Source organism: Amblyraja radiata, chromosome 8 (genome assembly GCF_010909765.2).
Source record: "Amblyraja radiata isolate CabotCenter1 chromosome 8, sAmbRad1.1.pri, whole genome shotgun sequence".
Taxonomy (NCBI): domain Eukaryota; kingdom Metazoa; phylum Chordata; class Chondrichthyes; order Rajiformes; family Rajidae; genus Amblyraja; species Amblyraja radiata.
In genome coordinates this window covers 63,601,768-63,629,573 of record NC_045963.1, presented here as the reverse complement: position 1 = coordinate 63,629,573, position 27,806 = coordinate 63,601,768, and the positions used below count along the sequence as shown (strand labels likewise).

Sequence of the window (27,806 nt, the reverse complement as noted above, 5' to 3'; positions counted from 1 at the left end):
GTGATGGATGGCATCTGCAGTCTTCCTCACTCAGGTCAATGAGGAAGGTGATGAGAGAATAGGTGAAGTCTCCTTGGTGGAAATCCAAAACTCTTCCTACGTTTCCAGTCATCAAAAAGAGCTGAGAGATGCAGAAATGTTATGGAATATTCTATCACATTGAAAAAGTATCAAGCTACTGATAGAATTTTTAATGAACCACAAATCAATAATTTTTAAATCTTTTTTTTTTTTTTTAATGTGTTTCCATCCAAACGCTATATTGATAATGCTGGTGGGTGAAAGCAAGAGTGTGTTGGGGTTCAGTGTGTGGGTCACTGGATAACCTCTTCCCTGAGCCCTGGGTCATCAGAGGGCGGGACTGGTTGTTGGGTGATGTGCACCCTCCATATTCTTCCCACCTTGCACATGGCACCCTTCAAATCATCCCTGCCAACCAGGGAGGCAGGAACAGTCCAAAGGTTCCCAGCAGGCAAACGATGATGAATATCCAGAGAAAGATACGGTCAATCACCATGGCCACGTACTTCCAGTCTTCTTTTACCTGAAATCGCGGAGGAGAAGGAATAAAGTCAGGTTAAAATTAGGGGAAATGTGGCATGCTGCTGTGTGAGGATAACTGCCACCTACCCATCTTAACAGAGATCTTTTCCAGCATCCACTATTCAGGAGACAGGGTCTCGACTAGAATCTCCAGGTTTCCCGGGTTCTCAGGGCAAAGTCCGATGTGTTCCTGGTAGATTCCTTGTGGGATATTCCAGTCACATCAACGAGTGAGGTGGACTGGAGAAAGCCTTGGACTTTCTGTATTACAACCTGCCCGATTGTTCCAGAATTCATTGGGAACGAAGGATTGATCTCCTGGACCCTACTGCCAGCAATATTAGGGAGCACATTCATGACGCGTTGTTGTTACATTTGGAAACATAATAGATTTGTTATATGGACCACAGAAAGAGCCCATTTAGCCCAGCCAGCAGCAGTATTTATGCTCAGCATGTAACTGCATTGACTCAGCCTACCATTTCCTCCCTGTTCGCATATATGCATCTAATTTTCTAGTGCAGATATATGTTTGGTTTTGGCATTTCCCACGATGGCGAGTTCCACTTTCCAGTCACCTAGTGGTTTCCTCTTCCACTTCCAAATATGTGCTCCTTTCAAAGTCACAGAACCATAGTTATAAGGCAGAGATACAGGCCCTTTGGCCCAACTATCCATACTGACCAACTTGTTTCCGTGAGCTGGACCCATTTGCTTGTGTTTGGCCTGTGTCCCTTGAAAGCCTTCCTATCCATGAACCTATCCAAGTGTCTTTTAAACATTGTGAATATATCCATCCCTACCACTTCTTCTGGTAGCTCGTGCCATGTGCCCACTGTAGAAACAAGGAACTGCAGATGCTGGCTTACCAAGGAAAGAACAAAATGCTGGCGTAACTCAGCGGGTCAAGCAGCATTCCAGGCGACCAAGGATATGTGACATTTTGGGTCGGAACCCTTCTTCAGAATGATTGCAGGAGTGTAGGGAGGGGGGGGGGGTGTCAGGGGGAGAGAAAGCTGGAAGAGTACTCTGCAAGTGAAAATGTTGCTCCTCAGGTCCCCTTTATACCCATGTCTCACTTTATTAAACGTATTCTCACCTTAAAACGGTTGTATGTCCACCTAGTTATGGATCTCCTACTCTGGGAAAAGGCAGTGAGAATTCAAGATTCTGTCGGGTCACCCCTCCACCTCCAGGGAGAACAGCCCCAGCCCCAGCCCCAACCCCAACCCCAGCCCCAACCCCAGCCCCAGCCCCAGCCCCAGCCCCAGCCCCAGCCCCAACCCCGGCCCCAGCCCCAGCCCCAGCCCCAGCCCCAGCCCCAGCCCCAACCCCAACCCCAGCCCCAACCCCAGCCCCAGCCCCAGCCCCAGCCCCAGCCCCAACCCCAGCCCCAACCCCAGCCCCAGCCCCAGCCCCAGCCCCAGCCCCAGCCCCAACCCCGGCCCCAACCCCGGCCCCAACCCCGGCCCCGGCCCCGGCCCCAACCCCGGCCCCAACCCCGCCCCGGCCCCGGCCCCAACCCCGGCCCCAACCCCAGCCCCAACCCCGGCCCCAGCCCCGGCCCCAACCCCGGCCCCAGCCCCAGCCCCAACCCCGGCCCCAACCCCGGCCCCAACCCCGGCCCCGGCCCCGGCCCCAACCCCGGCCCCAACCCCGGCCCCGGCCCCTGCCCCAACCCCGGCCCCAACCCCAGCCCCAACCCCGGCCCCAGCCCCAGCCCCAACCCCGCCCCCAGCCCCAGCCCCAACCCCCGGCCCCAACCCCGGCCCCAGCCCCGGCCCCAGCCCCGGCCCCAACCCCGGCCCCAACCCCGGCCCCAGCCCCAGCCCCAACCCCAGCCCCACCCCGGCCCCAGCCCCGCCCCAACCCCGGCCCCAACCCCATCCCCACCCCGCCCCAGCCCCAGCCCCAACCCCGGCCCCAGCCCCAGCCCCAACCCCGGCCCCAGCCCCGGCCCCAACCCCGGCCCCAACCCCAGCCCCAACCCCGGCCCCAGCCCCGGCCCCAACCCCGGCCCCAACCCCAGCCCCAACCCCAGCCCCAACCCCGGCCCCAGCCCCGGCCCCAGCCCCAGCCCCGGCCCCAACCCCGGCCCCAGCCCCAGCCCCAGCCCCAACCCCGGCCCCAGCCCCAACCCCGGCCCCAGCCCCGGCCCCGGCCCCAGCCCCAACCCCGGCCCCAGCCCCAGCCCCAGCCCCAACCCCAGCCCCAGCCCCGGCCCCGGCCCCGGCCCCAGCCCCGGCCCCGGCCCCGGCCCCGGCCCCGGCCCCAGCCCCAGCCCCAACCCCGGCCCCAGCCCCAGCCCCAGCCCCAACCCCGGCCCCGGCCCCGGCCCCAGCCCCAGCCCCAGCCCCAACCCCGGCCCCAGCCCCAACCCCGGCCCCGGCCCCGGCCCCAGCCCCAGCCCCAGCCCCAACCCCGGCCCCAGCCCCAACCCCGGCCCCAGCCCCAGCCCCGGCCCCAGCCCCAGCCCCAACCCCGGCCCCAGCCCCAGCCCCAGCCCCAACCCCGGCCCCAGCCCCAGCCCCGGCCCCGGCCCCGGCCCCGGCCCCAGCCCCAGCCCCAGCCCCAACCCCAGCCCCAACCCCAGCCCCAGCCCCAGCCCCAGCCCCAGCCCCAGCCCCAACCCCAGCCCCAGCCCCAGCCCCAGCCCCATCCCCGGCCCCAGCCCCAGCCCCAGCCCCAGCCCCAGCCCCAGCCATCTTTATGTGCCCAAAAATCTCTGCCATAATCCTATCCTAGCACCAGCCCCAGAAAAGGATCAAGCCAAAGTTCCTCAGTGGTTGAGTTCTGAGCAGTATCTCATGAACCTGCTACAGATTCCCCTACTCTTTAGAGCACTGGATCATCTGATGAGTTGTTTTGCCACAAGTCTATCCAGAGATGGGAACCTGTCCCTGACTGAACTGGAATAGGTGACTATGTGGGCTGCCAGAACCAATCATGGACGGACACAGCACATAAACAGGACCTTGGCCCACTCTTGAATTTACATGAATTTACACAACCATTTACATTAATCCTACATTAAACCCACTTTTTTTTAATTCTCCCCAAATTCCCATCAACTCTTCCCAAGTTCTACCACATACCTAGACACTACGGCAATTCATAGCAGAAAATTATCCCACTGATCTGCACGTCTTTGGGATGTAGGAGGAAACCATAGCACCCAGAAGGAACGCACGCGGTCACAATGAGAACGTGCAAACTCCACAAAATGAAAGTATGGGAGGTCTGATTGAACCTAGATTGCTGGTACTGTGAGGCAGTGGCTCTCCCCTCTGTTCCACAGAACTACTCAACATAGAGGCACTCCACAGCGAGACTTAAATCCTTATGCGATGTCTCAGAGAAGTTTGATGAGAGGATGTGAGGAATGTCCCCATTGTACCTCCCTGATACTCAGCACATAGACCAGATTCAGTGAATGCAAACTAGGCCTTTGTGGGATGATGTTGTTGGAGATGGGTGTGGGGGGAGGAAATTCAGTCACTTTGTTGTGCTCTGAGAGGCTATGTTACTGTCAGAAGTAAACTATTGATAGGGTTCTAGGAAGCAGAGTTTTGGGTGCAAAGTCACTAATAAGCTGAAAGTTACATGAAAACGTGGTAGGAATATGGTATTAATTACATGAAAATATTAACTACATTAACGTGGCATCTCATGGTCAGAGAAAAGGGTGATGAGACAGTGTTCTTTGACATTAAAAACTTAAACGGATGGGTTTATGACAGAACATTAAAGCAGATTATGTGACTAGGGAACTAGACAAGGCCACAGATTCCCAGTGAAAATAAAAAATAAATGCTCTATGCTGGCTGGGATGCAGATAATGGAGAACCTAGTGTCAGCCTGCTATGGCTTTCCAGCTGGTATCAAGTCAATTAATTTGGTTCAGTCAGAATGAGTTTACATGAGTTTAGTTTAGAGATACAACATGGAAACAAGCCCATTGGCCCACCAAGTCCACGCTGACCAGCGATCCCCATTCATTAACACTATCCTACACACAAGGGACAATTTACAATATTTACCAAAGCTAATTTAGCTACAAACCTGTACGTCTTTTAAGTGAGGGAGGAAAACAAAGCACCTGGGGGAAACCCACGCAGGTGATGGGGAGAACATACAAACTCTGTACTGAAAGTACCCGTAGTCAGGATTGAACCAGGCTCTCAGGCATTGTACACAATGGTGCAGCCCTGTGCCAACACAGGGTGCACAAAGACCACTTGAGTTAAGCAAGATATGAGGAAGGGTCATTACTACATTACCCACAAAGGGGGAGTTGGTCGTGGGATCTGGCCGATTGGGATTTATTCATCAATGGGTTGATATAATTAGAATAGTGACAGACTGCGAGCCTATGAAAAGACTGCGAGCCCAGACTGCGAGCTTGTATGCAAAGGTTAAGTCGGCAGCTACTGTGAGCTCTGAGTTAGATCCTCTATCTTTGTGTCAGTTTAACACCTTGATGAATGGAGAAGATGAAGGCCATTGTGGCCTATGGTTTTTAAGATCATGTGATAGGAGTAGAATTCGGCCCATCAAGTCTACTCCGCCATTCAATCATGGCTGCTCTATCTCTCCCTCCTAACCCCATTCTGCTGCCTTCTCCCCATAACCTCCAACACCTGAACTAATCATGAATCTATCTATCTCTGCCTTAAATCTGGGACGACAGATGGCACAATGGGCTAAGTGTTCGGCTGCCAACCGGAAGGTAGCCAGTTCGAATCCCGCTTGGAGTGCATACTGTCGTTGTGTCCTTGGGCAAGACACTTCACCCACCTTTGCCTGTGTGTGAATGTGTGTGAGTGATTGGTGGTGGTCGGAGGGGCCGTAGGCGCAGATTGGCAGCCACGCTTCCGTCAGTCTGCCCCAGGGCAGCTGTGGCTACAGAAGTAGCTTACCACCACCGAGTGTGACTGAGGAGTGAATGAATAATGCGATGTAAAGCGCCTTGAGTATTAGAAAGGCGCTATATAAATCCCATTCATTATTATTATTATTATTAAATATTTCCACTGACTTTGCCTCCACGGCCTTCTGTGGCAAAGAATTCCACAGATTCACCATCCTCTGACTAAAGAATTGATTCCTGTTGATTACTGTTCCTGCCCAACTGACCCAACCCAACGTGAGGGAGTCTCCACATTTACTATGGACCATCTGTCTGTTTTGTATCATTACAGCAGAGTGATTATGCAGCTATAATTACTTTGTGAACTGACAATACTGCTCTGTTCCAAGAACTTTAAATAGCAATCAATATCTTAATATGCAAGCCCATTTATTAGTCAATTTTCTCCATGGTCCCTTTGTCCAGGAAGCCTCCCAAGCATCTGCCTTGCTCCTTCCCCACTCCTGCTACTAAACCTTAACAACTGCAAACCCCACAGACACTCCGCAATCTCCCAGCCATATGTTTCTGTCCTTCACCAAACCATGCACCTCCTGCCCCAATCCACCTGACTCTGCTACCTCTGGTCCCTACCTCATCCTCCACCCACCACAATGTTCCCAGCCATCATCTCTTCCTCCACCCAAACCCATGCTGATGTCCCAAACTTCTCAGCACCTCCCTGCTTGCCCTACCCTGACCCTCTCACCACCCAATCCTCCCAGCGCCTCCTGCTCCTGTTGCCCTACCCCCCCCCCCCAACTCTCCCAGCTCCTCCGCCAAACCTGCTCCCCACCCAACTTGTGCCCCACCCACCCCATACCCACCGAGAAGTCTGCGTCCTCTGCTCGCAGGTGGTTGGCGATGTAGTTCACGCCCTCCAGCGCCCGGAGGATGTTGGCCGACAGGAGCGGGTTGGACTCGGCCTCCATGCTCCCATTGGGACAGCTCCTCCAGCCATGGTCGGCTCTCCCTCCCGGGCACATGCCAGTCTCCAGGTGGCTCTGGCAGCCACGGGCGTGCAGGCCCAGCGGCGACCTCGCCTGGCACAACGCCAAGCTGGCGCTGGAGTCCCTGAGCTCGGACCGTGGGCATCCCTGGCAGGGCCCCTGCAGCCCGAGGTGGTTGGCGATGGTCTCCGCCTGGCGTCCCGGTCTCCTCATGAAGAGCCAGCGGGGAACAAATTCCAGGAACACCCTGCGGACCCACCGGTGCATCTTGTGGGTGTTGGGCGAACGGTGGTGGACATTGAGGACGAAGACTGTGATGACAATGGAGAGGGTGACGAAGATCATGGTGAAGAGCAGGTACTCGCCAATTAAAGGGATGACCAGGGAGGTGGAGGGAATGATCTCCGTGATCAGCAGCAGGAAGACAGTAAGCGAGAGCAGGACCGAGATACAAAGGGTGATCTTCTCCCCGCAGCCCGAGGGGAGGTAGAAGACCAGGACGGTGAGGCAGGAGATGAGCAGGCAGGGGATGATCAGGTTAATTGTGTAGAAGAGCGGGAGCCTCCTAATGATGAAGGAGTACGTAATATCGACGTAGATTTCGTAGCAACAGTCGTACTTCTTGCTGTTGTAGATGCCCACAGCATTGACAATGGCCCACTCGCCGCTCTCCCAGTAGTCCTTCAGGTCTACGTTCCTGCCCATGTTCCGCAGATCAATCTTGGACTTGTCGTGGGTCCAGGAGCCGAACTTCATCTTGCAGTTCTGCTGGTCGAAGGGGAAGAAGGTGACGTCGATGTTGCAGGAGCTCTTGTAGATGGCTGGGGGAATCCACTGGACCCGTCCGGCGGAGAAGAGGTGAGCCTTGGTCATATGTGTCACGGCAAACTCACCATCCGCACTGCAACCAGGAAACACAGGGCAGCACTCCCACCACACCACACCGCACAAGGAGAAAACAGGTGCTTACACTTGCAATGGATTGCCTCATCCTGGCTCAGTCTAAACCAGCTGTCCTCCAACATTAGTGAGAGGTTAACTTCAAACTGATTAAATTGAGTCTAAGCTAGTGGAGTCCCTGGGATAACCATTGTCCTGCTATCAGCACAGGCACGAGGAGCAGGACTTTCATAACTAAAGTTAAGTTTTTTAATAGCTATGATTTTATTTATTCTACTGCAAGCTAAAAATGCTAAAGGCTGCATGTTACATTGGTTAATACCATATCATTACACAAGTGTCAATAGAAACAACGTCAATGACAACCCGCTGTCAAACTGACTGACTATGTTCACAAGTTCATGTCAGAGGAATAGAATTAGGTTATTCGGCCCATCGAAACTACTCCACCATTCAATCATGGTTGATCTATCTTTCCTTCACAACTCCATTCTCCTGCTTTCTCCTCATAACCTTTGACGCCCTTAATAATCAAGAATCTGTCAAACTCTGTTTAAAAATACCCAATGATGTGACCGCCACAGTCTTCTGTTCTTAAGAGACAATGGTTCTTGTTACTGTGGGGAGGTTACATGGAAATCTTTTTTTCCCTTACACTGTTTTTTTCCAAAACAGCCTTTTCCTGCTTATCAATTTTCAACGGGTGATGGGTTGTATATTTGACTAAGATACTGTATAGTATATGAGGGTTTTTTCTTTTTTTCTCTCTTTTTTGTATGGCTTTATAAATATTTGAATAGTGTATAAATGTAAATAATTTGGTGTACATATAGCTGCTGGTGTACATATGGTGTACATATAGCTGCAAAATTTGTATAAGATAATTATAAGCAGTTGAATAAGGGATGGGAATTAATAAGCTTTGGCTTCTTCCTGCTCCTTTTCGGACACATACGATTTCATTTATTTATAGATATTGTTTATGACACTTTATAAATATTCTTGTTTTGTTTTTTGTATGCTATTTCACACTTGCTTTTTATTCTTTTATTCTGTTCGAAATAAAGAATTAAATAAATAAAGTGAATTTTAAATGGTGGTTAGTTCCTGATCAAAATTGTATTATAACTAATTCAGCCCACCTGATACAAGTTGTATTCCTTAATTCATCATGCGTAATATATATTTAGCACTAGTTTAGAGATACCATGGAAACAGACACTTTGGCCCATTGGGTCCATGCTGACCATCGATTACCCGTTCACACTACCTCTATGTTATCTTACTTTCTCATCCAATCTCTACACAATAGGAGTAATTTATATAGGTCAATTAACCTACAATTCCGCGTGTCTTTGTGTTTAGAAGGAACCCCATGTGGTCACAGGGAGAAGCTGCAAACCTCGTGCAGACAGCACCCGGGGTCAGGATCAATCCCAGGTCTCCAGCACTGTGAGACAGCAGCACTACCAGCTGCCCCACCGTGCCGCCCTCTGATTATGCCATCCATAATGGGAACACACATTGTAGCAAAACCTATAAAAGCCCTTAACTTAAAATATGCTCAATGGGATAGTGTTGAGAAAGTTTTACTCTGTATGTAACACACAATTTTGTGCCAGGGCAGTGCTGAGGGAGCCTTCCTCACTATCTTGGCAGATTTGGGATCAATGGTCTAAACCTTGCTCATGTTGATTGCCAATTGCCTGATTTGTAGTTTTAATGTCTGTGCTGATTTATCCTCTGAAATTGGACATGTGGATCAGCAGGTTAGTGAGACTTACTTGTTGTACAGAACAATGTCGGGTATCCAGATCATCTCAGATGGGACACGGATTGACGTAATGTTATCAAACTCCCCAGGGTCCCATGTGAGTTTGTAATCAAACCATTCCTGGAACAGACACAAGAATTAGAAATAGAAGATTCAGTTTAGTTTAATTTTTAGTTTAGAAACATAGAAACATAGAAAATAGGTGCAGGAGTAGGAGTAGGCCATTCGGCCCTTCGAGCCTGCACCGCCATTCGATATGATCATGGCTGATCATCCAACTCAGTATCCCATCCCTGCCTTCTCTCCATACCCCCTGATCCCTTTAGCCACAAGGGCCACATCTAACTCCCTCTTCAGTATAGCCAATGAACTGGCCTCAACGACCTTCTGTGGCAGAGAATTCCACAGATTCACCACTCTCTGTGTGAAAAATGTTTTCCTCATCTCGGTCCTAAAAGATTTCCCCCTTATCCTTAAACTGTGACCCCTTGTCCTGGACTTCCCCAACATCGGGAACAATCTTCCTGCATCTAGCCTGTCCAACCCCTTAAGAATTTTGTAAGTTTTTATAAGCGTTGCTGACTCAACGCCAGAGATACGGCATGGAAACTGAGTCAGTGTTGACCAACGATCACCGGTGCACTAGCACTATCCTACACAATAGGGGCAATTATTTCTTTACCAAAGCCAATTAAACTATAAACCTGTGTGTCTTTGGAGTGTGGGGGTACCCAGAGAAAACCCATGTGGTCACAGGGAGAACTGCAAACATCGTACAGACAGCATCAGTAGTCAAGATCAAGCCCGGGTCTCTGGAATTGTAAGGCATCAACTCTAGCACTGCGCCACCCTGCCGCCTACTATTACACTGTTCTAAGGAGACATTGATCTAAAAAGGGATATACATATAGGTATCAAACCAAAACATTGTTACTTTCATCTAAGAAGCACACGAGGTGCCAAGAGGTTCCTTGAAAACTTGGGACATATTTGGAATATTCTGTGCAGTTATGGGCCCATCAGGATGTGGAAGCTTTGGAGAGGGTGGATAAGAAGTTTACTGACATGGTTAGAGGGCGAAGTTTTAAGGTCAGACAGTGAAATTTTAAGAGAGATGTGCGGTGCAAGTTTTTTTCCACCACAGAGTGTGGTGGGTGCCTATCACACACTGACAGGGGTGGTGGTGGAAGCAGATATGAAGTGGCATTTTAGGTAGGCACATGGATAAGCAGGAAATGGGGAGCATGCAGATGAGATTAATTTAACCTGACATCATGTTCAGCACAGGCAATGGAGACTGAAGTACATCATCCTGTGCTGTACTGTTCTATGTTCTGCAGGTGTGGGCTTGGGCTAAACTATTGGTACTTAGCACAGCCATGAGAGATTGGCTTTGATGCCCATTGTGCCAGCTCATACAAACTATAGGTGGAGAACAAGGAGACCTAATCCAGCAGCTTGTGATCCTGGGATGGCCCTGTCCTGAGGTGCAAACTGGCAGAGAATGGAAACACCCACCTGCTTGAGCCATACATTGGTCGTCATCATCTGGTTTTTCTCATCCTAGAGGAGGTGTCACAGAAATAACAATCAGTCTCAGAGTTATGGTTAACCAGAAATAAATCAGCTGATGTGTTATCGCTGCCAAGACCAGCATTTACCGCCTGTCACTAACTGCCCTTAAACCTCGTGATAAAACATGCCCAACGTCATATTTCTGATAGTTGGAGGGTCCCGACCAGTAACTTCATCTACCCCTGAGATGCTGAGTTACTCACTTTGTTTAGTTTATTTAGAGATACAAGGCGGAAACAGACCTTCCAGCCCACCGAGTCCGGGCCGACCAGCGATCCCTGTACACTAACACGTACAAACCTGTACGTCTTTCGAGTGCGGGAGGAAACCGGAGCACCTGGGGAAAACCCACACGGTCACGGGAAGAACATACAAACTTCGTACAGACAGCACTTGTAGTCAAAATCGAACCCGGGTCTCTGGCGCTGTAATGCAGCAACTCTACCACAGCACCACCGTGCCGCCCACTTTGTGTCTGTTCCCGATACAGAGCCTCAACTCACAGATCTGGTGCAGAGGAGATTTCCGGCAAACAGAAGATTCTAGGATAGACACCAAAGTGCTGGAGTAACTCAGCGGGTCAGGCAGCATCTATGGAGAAAAAGGATGGGTGACGTCGTAGGTCGGAGCTCTTCTTCCGTCGCCTCCGCCTCCTTCTTCTGTGGGAAGGAGTCCTCACTGCCCAGTGATGACCACTTCTCCTGTCTCCAACATTCCCCCTCCTCTTGGACTCCCCCAGATGGCCATCAACCCTTTCTGGACCTTCATTTCTCTAACTTGCTGACGAGACATCATTTTTTTTAAAAGCACTTTGAAGAAGGGTCACGACCTGAAACCTCGCCATTCTTTTTTCTCCGGAGATGCTGCCCACTGACCCGTTGAGTTACTCTAGCACCTTGTGATTATCTTGGCTACAAACCGGCGTCTGCAATTCTTTGTTTCTACAATAGTTTCCAGGGTGTGCTCAGAACCGACTTCGAGGGAGCTGCTCTCTATGGAATATTGTCATGTATTTAAATGATTTGCATGAGAATGAACAAACCATAGTTAGTATGTTTTCAGATTACCCTAAAATAGCTGGTGTCGTAGATGATGGGGATTATAAAGAATTATAAAGAAATGGGTAACTTGGCTGACGAATTGCAATTAGAGTTTAATTCAGGTGAGTACCAGATATTGCATTTTGAGATGTCAGATCAGGGCAGAAATTTCCAGTAGATGGCGTTATTGGGCAGATGAGTGCATAGCTCCCTGAAAGTGGCATTGCAGGAAGATAGGGTGATCAAGAAAGTGTTTGGCATGCTGGCTTTCATCAAGCCAGCAAATTGAATAGAGAGGTTGGGATGTTATGCTGCTATTCTATAAGACATTAGTGAGGCTGCACTTGGAGTATTGTGTATCGCTTGTTCACCCAGCTGTATGAAAGTGCCTTTTAGCTGGAGAGAGTGCAGTGAATCTTCAGCGCAATGTTGACAGGACTCAAGGGATCTGAGAGAGGTTGGGCAGGCTGAGATTTTAATCCTGTAGGCGCCTGAGCAATGACATTATAGAAATATAATGTCACCCCTTGGAGGGTGGGGTGAGGGGAGTGGGGGGGGGGGGCTGAGTGATCACTCACTCCGTCATATAGTGTCTCGTCGGAGGAGGCACTGGCTGAGTCTTCAGCACTCTCCTCTCCACCCTCTGCTCCAACTGTTCATGACCCTTCTCCCCTGAGTTTTTAAGAAGGAACTGCAGATGCTGGAAAATTGAAGGTACACAAAAAGGCTGGAGAAACTCAGCAGGTGCAGCAGCATCTATGGAGCGAAGGAAATAGGCAACGTTTTGGCCCGAAACGTTGCCTATTTCCTTCGCTCCATAGATGCTGCTGCACCCGCTGAGTTTCTCCAGCCTTTTTGTGTGACCCTTCTCCCCTGATCCCTGCATTCTCCTCCAACTTGCCCATTCCTCCTGGCACCCTCAACTCTCCCTCACCCCAACCTTACAACATGCACTCCACCCCCCCACTTTTCTCCCATGCTGCCCTGTCTGGTCCCTCAGGACAGGGGAGGCATGGTGGTGCAACGGTAAAGTTGCTGCCTTACAGCGTCAGAGACCCAGGTTCGATCGTGACTATGGGCGCTGTCTGTACGGAGTGTGTATATTCTCCCCGTGACCACATGCTCTGGTTTTCTCCCACACCTCAAAGATACACAGGCTTGTAGGTTAATTGGCTTTTGTAAAAAATCTAAATTGTCCCGAGTGTGCACGGGCGGGAATCGCAGTCGAGCGAAGAGCTCGTTTCCTCACTGTATCTCTAAACTAAACTAAACTAAGAACATTTCCCTCGATTAAAAGTCAAAGACCAATTTCTACCTCAAAATAATCCACTTAGGAACTTATTTTGCATGTCTGGATGGCAACCTTCAAGAACCCTAACCCCAAGAAGCACAAAATTCCTTTAGCATGCGATGAGCAGGAGTGTTGATCCCTCTCCAATGAGGCAAAAACAATTCCCATATATAGATCACTGCTGCATTCACAAGTACTTGCGAATGGGTCTCAGTGGAATGGAGAGAGTCAGGGTGTAGATCACTCTCTCGCTCTGGGGAATATCTGGCTTCCATCCAAACTTCCTCTTCTGCTTTCCATTTCCTAGCACTGTGGAGGCTCACGGGATGTGTTAATGGTTACAAGCTACTGCAGATTGCCAGAGATAATCAGACCCACTCAATCTCAGAAATGCAGATAACAACCCACAGAGTGGATATACACAGGAGCAGACTTGTTAAATTTTAATATCTATTCCTATAAATCTGTTTATTTGTGTCTGGGTTATCCATCATCAATGAGTTATAAACATGCAAACAGACCTATAGGCTGCCTCATCCATGCCAAGTAAGATGCCTTCATGTGCTCTTCACAGTTGCCTGCATTTGACCCACATCCCCTAAACCTGTAATTATCCAAATATCTTTTAAATGCTGTAATTTTGCCAGCACTTCCTCTGTCAGCTTATTCCATGCACCCAGCAAACTCCCTGTGAAAAAGCTACCCCTCAGGTTGCTGTTAAACCTTTCCCCTTTCATCTTAAATTGTAGACTCCACAACTCTATTTCCACTCGATTTATCTATGTCCTTCATGATGTTATAAACCCCCATTAGGTCACCCCTCAGCCTCCTATGCTCAAGGGAAAAATAGTCCAAGTTCTACCCAGTCTCTCCTTACAACTTGAGCCCTCCAGACCCAGCAATATCATTGTGAATCTGTTCCGTACCCTTTGTATAGGTATGTTGCAAAGCCTACCTGAAGCGTCTTTGAAAATCTGCCGGTGCGGGTGTGCGCGATTTTGGCGCCGTTTAGAGGGGGGGCGGGTTTAAAACGCGATTTTCTCTAGGCTGTTCAAATCGAAGATGTTCAGCCTAGTTAATTATTAACGAAAAATCGCTGGAAGACCCCGTCGCAAAAGCTATTATTAGGTTTAAAGGCCTTGAATAATAGTTATAGTAGTTTAAAAATCAATCTTTAAACCCGCGAGCGCCAGCAACCGCAGGGTCTCATAAAGAAAATAGCAGAAGGTAGGTTGTATATTTTTACATTCAAAAGGGCTTCTAAAGATCCCTTTATACAAAATTTAATATTGCGAGTAGCTCAATTTGGGCCCATTATATCGCGCAGTATTTTTCTCGGCATTTGAGGCACAAATCTACCGCAATGTGAACGTTCTAAACCAGCGCGTTCCACAGGGACCCACTGGAAAGCTGATTTAAATGGGCATTTATTTACAGCAATTGAACACTGAATTCCTTCCATTTGGCCTATAAATTAATGTAAATGAGATTTAAAAATCATGTTTTATTGTGAATTATTTGTGAATATTATTTGGACATTTAGGCTATTTAAAAATGTTAATCATTTATTAAGAAATGGATAGATGTTTAGATCTAGTAATTGAAGTCTGAAATTAGCTACAATTAGGTAACTAACTAATTATATGCTTTAATTTCAGGTCATCCAAGTAAGATTATTTTATATTTGTTTCAGAATGCTTCAATCTATGATAACTGAAAATTTCATTCAGTTTTCTTAATTTTTAAGAAAGTTATGGGCTTTTGACTGTTCACGATCACAACTTTTTTGTTATGTCCATAGAAAATCAATAGGGAACAAGATGCTCATTTCCGAGTATGAAAATGGCCACAACTTTTTAAATACTTGAGATATGAAAGTGAATTAGATGTCAAATTAAACTTATTTTTATGCTTTATCTGATGGGATAAATTACAGACTTGATTTTTAAAATCTCAAAATTTTGTAACATTGCTACTTTGTAGCATAATCAACCTTACTTCATAAAATATAAGAAAATAAAAACTCCTTGCCATGTTACTCCACTCCCAAAAGGTTGTTTGCAGAACTTCATTGTACTTTTCAACCTCTCTCTACCTTAAAATCTACCTTTCCCTCGTTAACCAAGTTTAGTTTAGTTCAGAGATACAGCATGGCTAAAGGCCCTTTTGCCTACCGAGTCCATGTCAAACATCGATCACCCATTCAGACTACTTCTAGTCAATTCTAGTCAAATAGTTCTGCTTTCTCATCCACTCTCTACATTAGAGGCAATTTTACAAAGGATGAGTAACCTACAAACCTACATGTTTATGGGATGTGGGAGGAAGCCCACATGGCCACAGGGAGAAATTGCAAATTACACATAGACAGCAACCAAGGTCAGGATCAAACCCGGATTTCTGACATTGTGAGGCAGTAATTCTATCAGTTGTGCCTCTGTGCCACCCCAGTCTTTGGCTATTTGGCAGAAAGCAGCTTGTGGGTTTCGTAAACTCTGTGATACATGCTGGTAGACTTCCTCGGTTAAATCCTTTCCTACAAAGGGCATTCCACCCCATCCCCACTGCCTCTTAATCCAGATGTATCTCACCACATCAATGAGCTGGGCAATGGAAAGGCCAAAGTTCACAATGACGGCATCCGAGCTGTTGGCCACAGGTCTGGACCAGCGGTTGTACCCGGTAAAGAGATGCTTGAAGAGTCTCTCCTCTGCCTGAGAGTGCGTGTTCTCCTGGCCACAAACTGGAAATAAACCAGAGACAGACATCAGCGGGAGATTGCAGGTGGAAGTGAGTTAATATCCTGGAATATAGCAGAGAGTGGTGGGGATACTTAATGCTTCCTGCAGTATCTGTGGAAAGAGCTTTCGAGTCAAAGTGTGCAGGCAGGAACTGCAGATGCTGGTTTACACTGAAGATAGACACCAAAGATAGGCTGCTTGACCCACTGAGTTATTCCAGTATTCTGTGTCTATCTTTGGAGTCAAAGTTTCAGGTTGATGATCTTGCAGAACAATGTTCATCTGTTGGTTACCTTAGGTTTTTAAATAGTCTACTAGTAATCTAGTCATAGCTTCATACTCCTGTGCAACATGTCCATGCTGACCAAGTTGACATTTGTTCCTAGTCCCATATGCCTGCATTTGGCTCATATCCATCTAAACGCTCTCTCCATACCTGTCCAAATGTCTTTTGAAAATCATAATTATTTCCACCTCTATAGCTTCCTATGGCATCCCATTATCCTCTGACATATATACAGACATTCCATATTCCATGTATTTCATTTAAATCATCAGAGTGAAAAGGTGGTGGACAAAAATGCTGGAGAAACTCAGCAGGTGAGGCAGCATCTATGGAGCGAAAGAATAGGTGACGTTTTGGGTCGAGACCTTTCTTCAACCTCACCCACTTAGTTTCTCTAGCATTTTTGTCTACCTTCGATTTTTCCAGCATCTGTAGTTCTTTCTTAAACAGTGAAAAGTTGCGTCTTATATCTCTCCCCTCACGAGCGAATGCCCTCCAGTTTTAGAATCATCTACTCTGAGAATAAGACTGTGAGCTTACACTTAATCTATGTCCCTACTAATTTTGTTTATCTCGGTAAGGTCATTTCTGAGTCTCCTAAAGAAAGTGTTCCAATCTCTTCTGTATCTTTACCAAGTTAATGACTTGCCTGTGCCTAACCCATATCCTTCCAAACCTTTCCTATCCATGTGCATGTCCAAGCAATGGATGTTGTGAATGTTGCAATTGTACAACTTCAAGTCTAATCATTTCATCAGATTAATCAAACATGACTTCCTTTCATAAATCCATGTTGACTGCCTAATCCTTCAATGATTCTCTAAGTTCCATGAAACAACTTATTTCTTAACTAAGTAGCCCATTCCTTCTATCCACAGATGCTGCCTGTCCCGCTGAGATACTCCAGCATTTTGTGTCTATCTTTCTCAACTGATTCCAGGCTAACTGGCCCGAATATCCCTATTTGCTCTTACCAGGTTTCAGTAGTGCTAGAATGATGGTTGCTATCTTCTGATCAGTGAAAGGTATTTGATAATCACTGGAAGAAGATCACTGGAACTTGGAAGAAGGATGGACCCATTTCCCACTGTTTTGAAACGTGGGGAAGAATGTCCACATTCCTGGGAACATATCACCTTTCGGCCCCAGTCATTTCTCAATTTTGTCTAATTCTGCTTTCTCATTCTCTGCTAACTTGTTGCCCTCTATTTCCAAGAAACACACACTCAAAGTTCTAGAGTAACTCAGTGGGTCTTGAGGACATGGCTAAGTGACATTTCAAGTTGGAACTCTTCTTCAGAAAACATTTCTTAAGTCTGAAGAAGGGTCTTGACCCAAAACGTCACACATCAGTGTCCGCCAGAAATGCTGCCCGACCCATTGAGTTATTCCAGCACTTTGGTTTTTTTTTGTGAACCAGCATCTGCAGTTCATGTTATCTCTGTTCTCTATTTCCAAGAGGATTTCCTTGAAGGCAGGCATAACATATTTGTTTCATTTCTCTGCCATTTCATTAGAACCTAATATAAATTCAGCTGTTTCAGACTATGTGACCCTTATTAACACTTGCTAATGTTTTCCTTTTTATTAAGTCTGTAGAAGATTGTACAGTTTCTGCTTATCTTTCGCACCAGATTTCCCAACATTCCACTTTGCCTTTCTCTCTAGTTTGTTGAATTTGGATACTTTATAAACCTTGGGCTTTCTGCCCCGCGTATAAGCCTTTTCCTTTGAATTAATGTTATTATTAATTTCTTGTACAGAGCAGGCATAGGGGATTTCAAAAGCATCCATACTTCAAGGTGCACATAGATCTTGTGTTGGCAGTGTCATGATATAAAAAATGTGCGACCATTCTAAGCCTCAGTAGATCCCAAAAATCAATGCCAGAATGACCAGTTTTTTAGTTGATTCACAGATAAATATTACTTCACAACGCTGGAGAGAACTTATTTAGTCTGCTTTAGTGACATGGCTTCTGCGTTAATCCCATGCAAGGACATACGAAGCTTCACAATACTGCCCCAGCACTGTGATGCTCCCTTAGTACTGCCCCATGGCAGTGTGGCATTCCCTCAGTACTGCCAGTCCAACAGTGCAGCACTCTCTCAGTATTACCCCTCCTGCAATGCAGTACTCCATCAATACTGGTCATTACACAGTATGGCACAGTGCACCACTGCCCATGCCACAGTGTGCCACTCACTCAGCATCGCCCTTCCCAGAGTGGGATACTTCCTCATAAATGTGGTGCTCCCTCAGCACTGTACTCAATAATGTGGCGCTCCCTTGCTACTGCTCCCATGGTTGGGTGGCGGTCCCTCAGTTGAGCCCCTCTGACATGGTGATGCTCCTTCAGTAACACTCTGGGAGTGACCTTTTAGTCCTGGGCCTCCTCCACTGTCAAAGTGAGGCCAAACACAAATTGGAGGAACATCACCTCATATTTCGCTTGGGCAGCTTACAACCTATCTACATGAAGATTATTATCTCTAACTTCAAGTAACCCTTGCATTCCCTCTCTCTCCGTCCCCCCCCACCCCCACCCCCACCCCCCCCCCCCCCACCCCCCCCCCCCACCCCCCCCCCCCCACCACCCACCACCACTCCACTCCCTCAACCTAGTAATCTTGCTAATTTCACAATTTGTATTCCTTCGTTCATTATCACCTTGTGTCCAGCCAACAATGGACCATTGTAGGCTCTACCTTTCCTGTGTCATGAATCACTTTGTTCTGGACCTTCCCATATCTACAGTTTTCCCCTTCCCTGATTCTCAGTTTGATGAAGGATCTCGACCGGAAATGTCATCTCTTCCTTTTCTCTAGAGATGCTGCCTGACCGTATACTCTGAAATTTAGAAGGATGAGAGGGTATCTTATTGAAACGTATAAGATTATTAAGGGTTCGTCAAAATGTTTAGGTGAGAGTTACTCCAACGCTTTGTGTCTTAGATTAGATTAGATTAGATTAGATTAGATTAGACTTTATTAATCCCCTTATTCAGGGGAAATTCAGATGTCCTTGCAGCACACTAATAAAAATACAACATAGCATTTAAGAAGAAATTCAACACCAAAACACAAAAGGCACAAAGTCCAGTCCCCATCCTCTTGTCCACCCAGAGTCGGGCCTATTGAGGCCACCACAGTCGCCGCCACGGCGCCCGATGTTCTCGCCGGGTGATGGTGCTCCGGCGTCGGGAGAACCCTCAGCGGCTTGGGATGCCAGGAACGACCGCCTTGCCACCGGAGACAGCGGCTTCCAAGCCAACAGAATTTCCAGAATTAAATATTGGCTCGCTTTTAGATTTATTCAATTTTCTTTTCTATGAATAGGCATTCGTTAAAATGCAAGCAAAACTTTGACGGGAGACGCGAGAGGGAATAAACCCTGGCATTTCCCATTATCCCAAAGACTGCCCCTACACAATGCAGCGCTCCATCAATGTTAATGCTCCTACACTAACGTGGCGCTCCTTTAACATCGCGACCAGCTTGTAAACCGCGACACTGTGTCTCCGATATTTCAACCGTAAGTTGTGTCTCTGGTGTGAATGGTGATGGTGGTTGTATGTGTGTGTGTGTGTGTGTGTGTGTGTGTGTGTGTGTGTGTGTGTGTGTGTGTGTGTGGAGGGGAGGGGAGGGGGGGGGTGGACGAGAGAGAGTTGGAGGGGGGAGAGGGTTCGCGTATGAGGGGGCAAGCATTGGTGGAAAGAAAGGGCGAAGAGACACGGAAGGCGGTGTTCTCACTCACCGGATCCGTGGAGAGCCGCGGAGAGAGTGAAGAAGAGACGAAAACCTCTGGCCACTCCACCCTCCATCAGAGGTCGGCGCTGACTGGCAGCAGACCCGGGTTGAGACTCCGGCGTTAATCGGGGTAAACGCCACCGGGTGCGGCACCTAGTCCCGCGGACTCCCAGTCACTGCGCTGTCCTCGGTCCTGAAGTTGGTGGGGCTTATGCACGAGGAGAGCGATGCGTTGAGCAGCGGACCTGCGAGGAAAAGGAGATATTACATTATATTAATATTTAAATAACTTCAATAAAGCAGAGTGCCCGCAATTTAAAGAAGCTTCCGTCAAGTGAATTAAAGAAACGGGGCCATTCCGACGTTCCAAGGGACTGCATTCCCGGACACGGAATCATGATCAGAGGCGATCCGAATGTGGAACAACGCACCCACACTCACACAGACATACACGCTCACACTAACAGATACATAGATACAGAGACATGTGCTCACAGACACATTCAGACAGACACATAGACAAAGAGACACACGCACAGGTACACTCAGACAGATACATAGATACAGAGACTCGCTGAAAAAAAGCAGTCAGGAAGATACATAGATTCATAGACGAACGCTCACATAAATACAGCGACACGCAGATGCAGAAACATATTCACAGATACAGAAACTCACAGACACAGAGACAAACTGACGTAGACACAGAGACAAACTCACGCAGACACAGAAACACACACAGATACAGAGACACAACTCAATCAGAGACAGGATATGGAAACTCGTTCACAGAGATATAGACACAGATACAGAGAAAACATCACGTAGATCGAGACAAAATCGCACACACACACAGATGCAGACACTCACACGGTTACAGACAAAGTCACGCAGATACAGAGACAAACACACACATACACAGACAAACACACAGATACAGAGACAAACACGCGTATACAGAGACAAGCCTACACAGGTACAGAAACTTATTCATAGAACTATGGAAAGACACCCACAGACACACATATACATATTAACAGATACAGAGACACATTCGCACAGGTATACCCATTCACACTGAAACAGACACGCTCACACAGATACTACAAGCTTATTCACATTGATACAGAAAGACACACAGATACACATTTCCATACTTACATAGATACAGACACATTCACACAGATATAAAGACTCATTCACAGAGACACACAGAGAGACGCAAAAACACACACAGGTATTAGATGCACACTTAGGCAGATAGAGAATCACACTCACGCAGATAGGGAAGCACACTAACAAAGATAAAAGGGCGAGTTCATACACTCACGCGGATACAGACACACACATCTGCGGCACGCTCACAAACTCACACGCACAGACACACACTCACAAACTCACACGCACAGACACACACTCACAACCTCACACTCACAACCTCACACGCACAGCCACACACTCACAAACTCGGACACAAAGGCACACGCTCACATAGATACAGACACACACTCACAAACTGACATATATACTGACAGATAGACAGAAACACCCGCGCATTCACACCAGCTCGCATTCATTCGGATACACTCATGGGTACACATTTACATATACAGATACACACTCACACAGATACACGGAGACACGCACGTTGACGTGCACACACCTACACGCACCCTTGCACATTTTATTCCACACGTGTGCATAGATGTACACTATCTCCAACGATGGACACACGCTTTCTCTCTCTTGCACAGACTCTCTTTCTCTCACACACACGCGAGCGCACACACACACACACACACCTACACTTAACGGAACCTTAAACCTGCCGCAGTCGTCTGGAGTTGTTCTGAAGGTGCCGGCGATATCACGTTGCTCAGGATGGGTGTGTTGGGACGGCGATGCTCTGCTCCGCATCGCTCCCGCTCAATGGGAAACGGAGTTAGTGCGGAACCTGGACAGTTCCTCCCACAGCATCAATTGAAATGATCTCCTCAACAGTGGAACAGCGAGAGTTGGGGAGGGGGGGGGGGGGGGGGTGAGGTGGGGGGGGGGGGGGGGGGGGGGGGGCTGCACACCGTCACAGAGCAATGAGCGGGGGCTGCAAGAGACTGTTTAATCGTTTTTTTTTAAGAGATACAGCGCGGAAACAGGCCCTTCGGCCCACCGAGCCCGCACTGCCCAGCGATCCCCGCACATTCACTTTATCCTACACACAATTATATTGATACCAATATAATTAACTTACAAACCTGTACGTCTTTGGAATACCCACGCGGTTGCGGGGAGAACGTACAAGCTCCGTACAGTCAGCACCCGAACCCCGGTCTCCGGCGGTATAAGAGTAGTACACAAGACTGTGTGAGTGTGTGTATCTGTATACGTAATGTTGTACCCACGAGAGTGCATCCGTATGAATACGAGCTCATGTGCGTCAATGTGTGTGTGCTTCTGTCGATCTGAGAGTGTGAGTTTGGGAGCCTGTGAGTGTGTGTCTATATCTGCGTGAGCGTGTGAGTGTGTGTCTGAGTTTGTGAGTGTGTGTCTGTGAGTACGTGCCTGTGAGTGCAAGTTTGTGAGCGTGTGCCTATGTGTGCTCCATCTCCCTCGAAAACGCAGTGAGGGGACGTTGGGTTGAAGTCTGGAGACCGCCATTTGCTCGCGGGTGTACGGGGTGGACGAAGGGAAGCGAGGAGGTGACGATGGGGAGAGATGGAGGAAGGGAGAGGGGCCCCTGGTTGAGGAGGGGAGATAGATAGAAGGGGAGAAGTGGAGAGGGGAGGAGGATGGAGTCGAGGAGAGAGGAGGGAGAGGAGATGGGAAAGGAGAGGAAGAAATAAAGGGTGGGTCGAGAAGGGATATGGGAGGAGAGGATCTCGTGTGGAGGAAGGATAGGGACGTTAGAAAGAGGAAAGCTGGAAGAGAAAGGCAGGAGTAGGGGTGGGGGGGGGGGTTGGGGAGGAACGGGGAGCGTGGGGGAAAAAAGGATGAGCAGGGAGGGTGGGGGAGGAAAGGTGGAAGGAAGGTGAGGAAAATGGGCGAGAGAGGAAGGGCGTGGGAGGGGAAGGAAGGAGAAAGGGTACTAGGGAAGGTTTGAAAGTGTCGGAGTGAAAGAGGGGATGAGAGAACGTAGGAGAAAGGGGAGGAGGAGGAACGTGAAGGACTAGAGTGGAGAGGGTGAAAGGAGGGAGGCGAAGGATAGCGAGGGGAGGCATATATGGAAGCACTGGACTGTGAGCTGAGGAATTGTTCAGGCAGCTAATAAACAATTCCATTAGTGGCACCTGGACCTAGCACAGTGCGTCGGCTCACGAAAGGGGGATGTATAATCGATTTGACAGAACAAAGCTCTGGAAATCGTCTGTTAAATCACCCGGAATAATCGGATTACAGCGCACAGACCAAGCAGAATGGGGGAGCAGCGCCGAGGCCCGTGAGAGACCACATCTGCCAGCGGCTCTCTCGCCACCCACCCGGCGGGGACCGAGACAGGGAAACGCGTCCCGTCTCCACCACTCTCTCTCTGCTGCACCCCTCAACGCCACTCACACGGCACAAGAGCGTTGACACCCTCTGGCGCTCCCCATCCCGCTCCAACTCACACCCACGCGGGCTGGCCCGGCCCAGGGGCGAAGCAATACCAGCTGTAGAGGGGCCAGGCAGAGAGGACATAGGCTAAAATACAGAGACAGACATATCACGCTGCCAGGGGTATGTGTGTTGCGGACTGGTGGTGATGAGCCGAGAAACCGCGCGGGGTATAAACGGAGAAGGACAGGACGAGAATAGCTGGAAAATGCTTCCGAGTTGACGCAGGGGGTGCAAAGGGGCAGGAATGGATGGGAATCATGTATAAGAAAGGGCGGCCACTTCCATGGGGTGATAGTGTAGGCATTTTAATTGTCAATGCGAATTAGAAGAATTAATATGTAGGCAGATCGCAGAGGGCCTATCGCAGCTTCCAACACAACCAGTAGTAGAGCGTTCCAGGCCCCTCCTCGTTGAACTATCCGCATTCTATTTCAAGAAACCTTCTTGGATACTAGTAACAAATTCAAGGCCTTTCGAAGTAATAAAGTTCCAGCCAAATATTGGGGAAGTTAACGTTATCCAGTACAGCAGTTCTGTTGATTTAAAAGCTTTCCATAATCTGTCTACATATCTGTTCCTCTTTCTTCCGCTGGCTATTGTGAGGCCTGTAGTTCAATCCCTCAGAGTGATTGCACCTTTCCTATTTTTGAGGTGCACCCATATTGCCTCAATGGATGAACACTCCAGCATGTCCTCTTTGAGTGCCGCTCTGATATTCTCCCCGATTACTAATGCCTCTCCGCCAACTCTATCACACCTGGAACATTTTGCTGCCAGTCCCGTCCCTCTCACAAACAACTCTCCATAATGGCCACAACTCTCCACAATGGCTACATAATGCTGATGTGTGATGAATACTAAATGAATACTTGTCATTATCATTAGCTTCTTGTCACGTGTACCAAGGTACAGTGAAAAGCCTTTGTAGCGTGCTAACCAGTCAGCAGAAAAACAATACATGATTACCATCGAGCCATCCACAGTATACAGATACACGATAAAGGGAATGTCGTGAATAAAATTTAGTGCAAGATAAATTTAGTAAATTCCAATCACAGATAGTCCGAGGGTTTCCAATGAGGTAGACAGTAGTTCAGGACTGCTCGCTATTTAATAATAATAATGGATGGGATTTATATAGCGCCTTTCTAATACTCAAGTCGCTTTACATCGCATTATTCATTCACTCCTCAGTCACACTCGGTGGTGGTAAGCTACTTCTGTAGCCACAGCTGCCCTGGGGCAGACTGACGGAAGCGTGGCTGCCAATCTGCGCCTACGGCCCCTCCGACCACCACCAATCACTCACACACATTCACACACATTCACACACAGGCAAAGGTGGGTGAAGTGTCTTGCCCAAGGACACAACGACAGTGTGCACTCCAAGCGAGATTCGAACCGGCTACCTTCCGGTTGCCAGCCGAACACTTAGCCCATTGTGCCATCTGTCGTCCCAATTTGTTGATAAGATGATTCCTTCTCATCGGTTTCACCAGGGAGAAGGATATAAAGTCTGGCAGGTTAAAGAGGAGGTTAGGGTATGCTGATATTCTGGAACATGTCTGTATCAGGAAGAATAAAGTGATAGATATATTGGAGCATGGAGCATATTACTGTGGATAACCCCACAGGGCCTTACTCCAGGATTGACTCCAGGATGCAAAGAGAAGCAAGGGAGGGCTTGCTAGTGCTCAGACAAAGATTATTTTATATTTTCAATGGTTGTGGCTGAGGTACCATAAGACTGTGGGATAGCTAATGTTGTTCCTTTGCCCTTGCCTTCCCTCTCTCTCCATCCCCTCCCCCTTCGCAGTTCTCCCACCAGTCTTAGTGTCTCGAACTACATTATATCTTTGTACCGCCCACTCCCCTGTCATCAGTCTGAAGAAGGGTCTCGACCCATTCCTTCTCTCCAGAGATGCTGCCTGTCCTGCTGAGTTACTCCAGCATATTGTGTCTACATTGGATGAGAGTGTACATGGTCTGATTAACAAGTTGGCAGACAACACAAAATTTAGTGGAGTCGTAGACAGCAAAGGAGGTTGCGGGACATAGAACAGCTTTAAAGTAGCAGAGAGCAGTGGCAGATGGAATTTAATCCTAACATGTGTGAGGTAATGCACTTTGGGAAGTCAGATTCTGGTAGGTCATAGAAAGGGCAGGGAGCTTGGATATACAGAGAGATCTTGGAGTGCATAGTTACTGCAAATAGTCAGAATCGTCGTCCCAGTTCAGACTAGAGAAAAGGGCACAGCTTCATTTCTGTACTGGAGGGATCTATGGGAGAATAAGGAGTGAGAGGCAGAGGGAGAGGGAGGAGAAAGAGGGGAAGGTGAGAAAGAAGAAGTATGGAAAAAGAGAGGGAGAGAGAGAATGAGAGAATGAAAGGGAGTAAGGAGCAAGAACACATGTAAACAGGCCATTTGGCCCCACTCATCCATGCTGATCAGTGGACAACCTTCCATGTTAACCCCACCACCCAACATTTGGTGCATATCCCTGTTTGCCTGAGACATTCAAGTGTTCTTTTGGATACTTCTTAAATGCTCTAATTTTGTACATTATTACCAAGGGACTCAGCTCTGCAAATGGGAGCCTGCTTAGCGTTCATGGACATTTGATGGACTGACTAGTTTAGTCTATTTGGTTAGTCATCAGTGTTGGAAACTCTGGCATTTCACTTAATTTAATAGCATTTTTGGTATGAACCAGTATCTCTGCAGTTCTTTGTTTCTACATTCTAAAGTTTGTACACTGTGTCTGAATCGCACTGTACATATGACAATAAACCCAACTTGATTTCATCCCTGAAATTGTCCCTTCTGCTGTCTTACGAAGTCAAATCTGAATTTTCACACTAAAATCTTACGGTCACAAGGTCACAAGTGATAGGAGTAGAATTGGGCTATTCGGCCCATCAAGTCTACTCCACCATTCAATCACGGCTGATCTATCTCTCCCTCCTAACTCCATTCTCCCCAAACACCCACCAGTGCAAACATCCTCTCCACGTCCACTCTATCCAAGCCTTTCACTATCCTGTAGGTTTAAATGAGATCCCCCCCCCCTCATTCTTCTAAACTCCAGTGAGTTCAAGCCCAGTGCCAGCAAACGCTCATCCCACCAACTCATTCCTGGGATCATTCTTGTAAACCTCCTCTGGACCATCTCCAGAGCCAGCACATCCTTCCTCAGATATGGTGCCCAAAATTGCTCACAATATTCCAAATATGATCTTACCAGTGCCTTATGGAGACTCAACATTACATCCCTGTTTTATATACCAGTCCTCTTGAATAAATGCGTTTGCTCTCTTTACTACCGATTGGGTTAGAGTTGTCAGTGTGGAAAACCCTGGCATTTCACTAAGTTTAATGGCATCTTTGGTATGAACCAGTATCTGCTGTTCTTTGTTTGTATCGCATGGAACATATGACAATAAACCCAACTTGACTTGATCCACAAAATTGTCCCTTCTGCTGTCTTTCAAAACCAAATCTGAGTTTTCACACTAAAATTTTGTGTGAGTTTTGTCGGAGCTGCTATTTTTCCTCATCCCCATACCGCAAATATACTTACATACCCATACTTGACGTGCAACTCTGCAACCTCCCTCTGTTTATCATCCCCCGGCAGATTTCCTCCATAATGTCACCAACCTTACAGTTATAAAGAAAACCAGCGAGTAAGTGCACCTCCCCTTTTCCGTCTCACCAGCCAACTTTGTTGAACTGTATTGTCCTCTCTCTCCAGCACTAACCCCCAAAGGCATTACAACTGCCAGTGCACTAATTGCACACAGACTCTTCCAAGTAGCAATCATCCAGTTTCGTTTTTTTTTAAACCGTGGCAGAAGAAACTGTGAATTCTGTGAATTGTGAACATTATTCCCCATGATGGTGACCCCAAGGTTGTAAAGGCTGACAAATTTCAGCGCTTCAACATCAGCCCTCCCTCCATATAGAACAGGGACAGAGCTCCGCTGGTCCTCATCTTTTACCCCTTTAGCTTCCACATCCAACACATCATTCCCTGACATTATTGCCAGCTTCTACGCGATAATACCACCAGCTACATCTTCCCATTCCCACCCCTCTCTGCTTATCGCAGAGACCACTCTCTGCACGACTATCATTCGTTCATCTCTCCCCATCCACCTCTATCCCTCTCCATCACCATACCCCGCTACTATCGGGGAGGTAATGCCTACCCCTCCTTCACATCTCCGTCACCTCCATTTGAGAACTCCAACAACTCATACCAGGTTAGACAGAGGTGTACGTGCAATCTCCTTCAGCCTTGGCTATTGCATGTAGTGCTCCCGATGTGGCCTCTTCTACATCAGTCAGACCAAACATTGACTGGGCGACTGTTTCACCGATCACTTGTGCTCTGACCCCAAGGCTTTCTGGAGTCTCTATTGCTTACCCTTGTAACTCCCCTTCCCATTCCCA

At 48.1% G+C, this 27,806-nt stretch overlaps 1 protein-coding gene across 5 annotated transcripts; it reads right to left on the bottom strand.

Annotated features, from left to right (window-relative positions):
• Window positions 1–218: 218 nt before the first annotated feature.
• Window positions 219–22,057, bottom strand: LOC116976312 (neuronal acetylcholine receptor subunit alpha-2-like). 5 transcript variants are annotated; one of them, XM_033026092.1, is made up of 7 exons: window positions 22,011–22,057; window positions 19,766–20,003; window positions 15,574–15,725; window positions 10,595–10,639; window positions 9,087–9,196; window positions 6,280–7,303; window positions 219–544 (listed from the first exon to the last, which is right to left on the bottom strand). In XM_033026092.1, the coding sequence occupies exons 2-7, from the start codon at window positions 19,830–19,832 to the stop codon at window positions 419–421; spliced, it is 1,524 nt and encodes a 507-aa protein (XP_032881983.1). In that variant the 5' UTR covers window positions 19,833–20,003; window positions 22,011–22,057; the 3' UTR covers window positions 219–418. The 5 variants fall into 5 exon arrangements, with proteins under 5 accessions (XP_032881983.1, XP_032881979.1, XP_032881980.1 ...); XM_033026088.1 differs by lacking the exon at window positions 22,011–22,057 and adding an exon at window positions 21,561–21,731; XM_033026089.1 differs by lacking the exon at window positions 22,011–22,057 and adding an exon at window positions 21,565–21,731.
• Between the last annotated feature and the right edge of the window lie 5,749 nt (window positions 22,058–27,806).

Excerpts from the sequence above, each read along its gene's own strand:
- LOC116976312 (XM_033026092.1), bottom strand. The coding sequence starts at position 19,832 with ATGGAGGGTGGAGTGGCCAGAGGTTTTCGTCTCTTCTTCACTCTCTCC. Across the intron at positions 15,726-19,765 it reads CGCGGCTCTCCACGGATCCG|TTTGTGGCCAGGAGAACACG; the intron begins GTGAGTGAGAAC and ends GTTTATTTCCAG. Across the intron at positions 10,640-15,573 it reads TTGCCCAGCTCATTGATGTG|GATGAGAAAAACCAGATGAT; the intron begins GTGAGATACATC and ends CACCTCCTCTAG.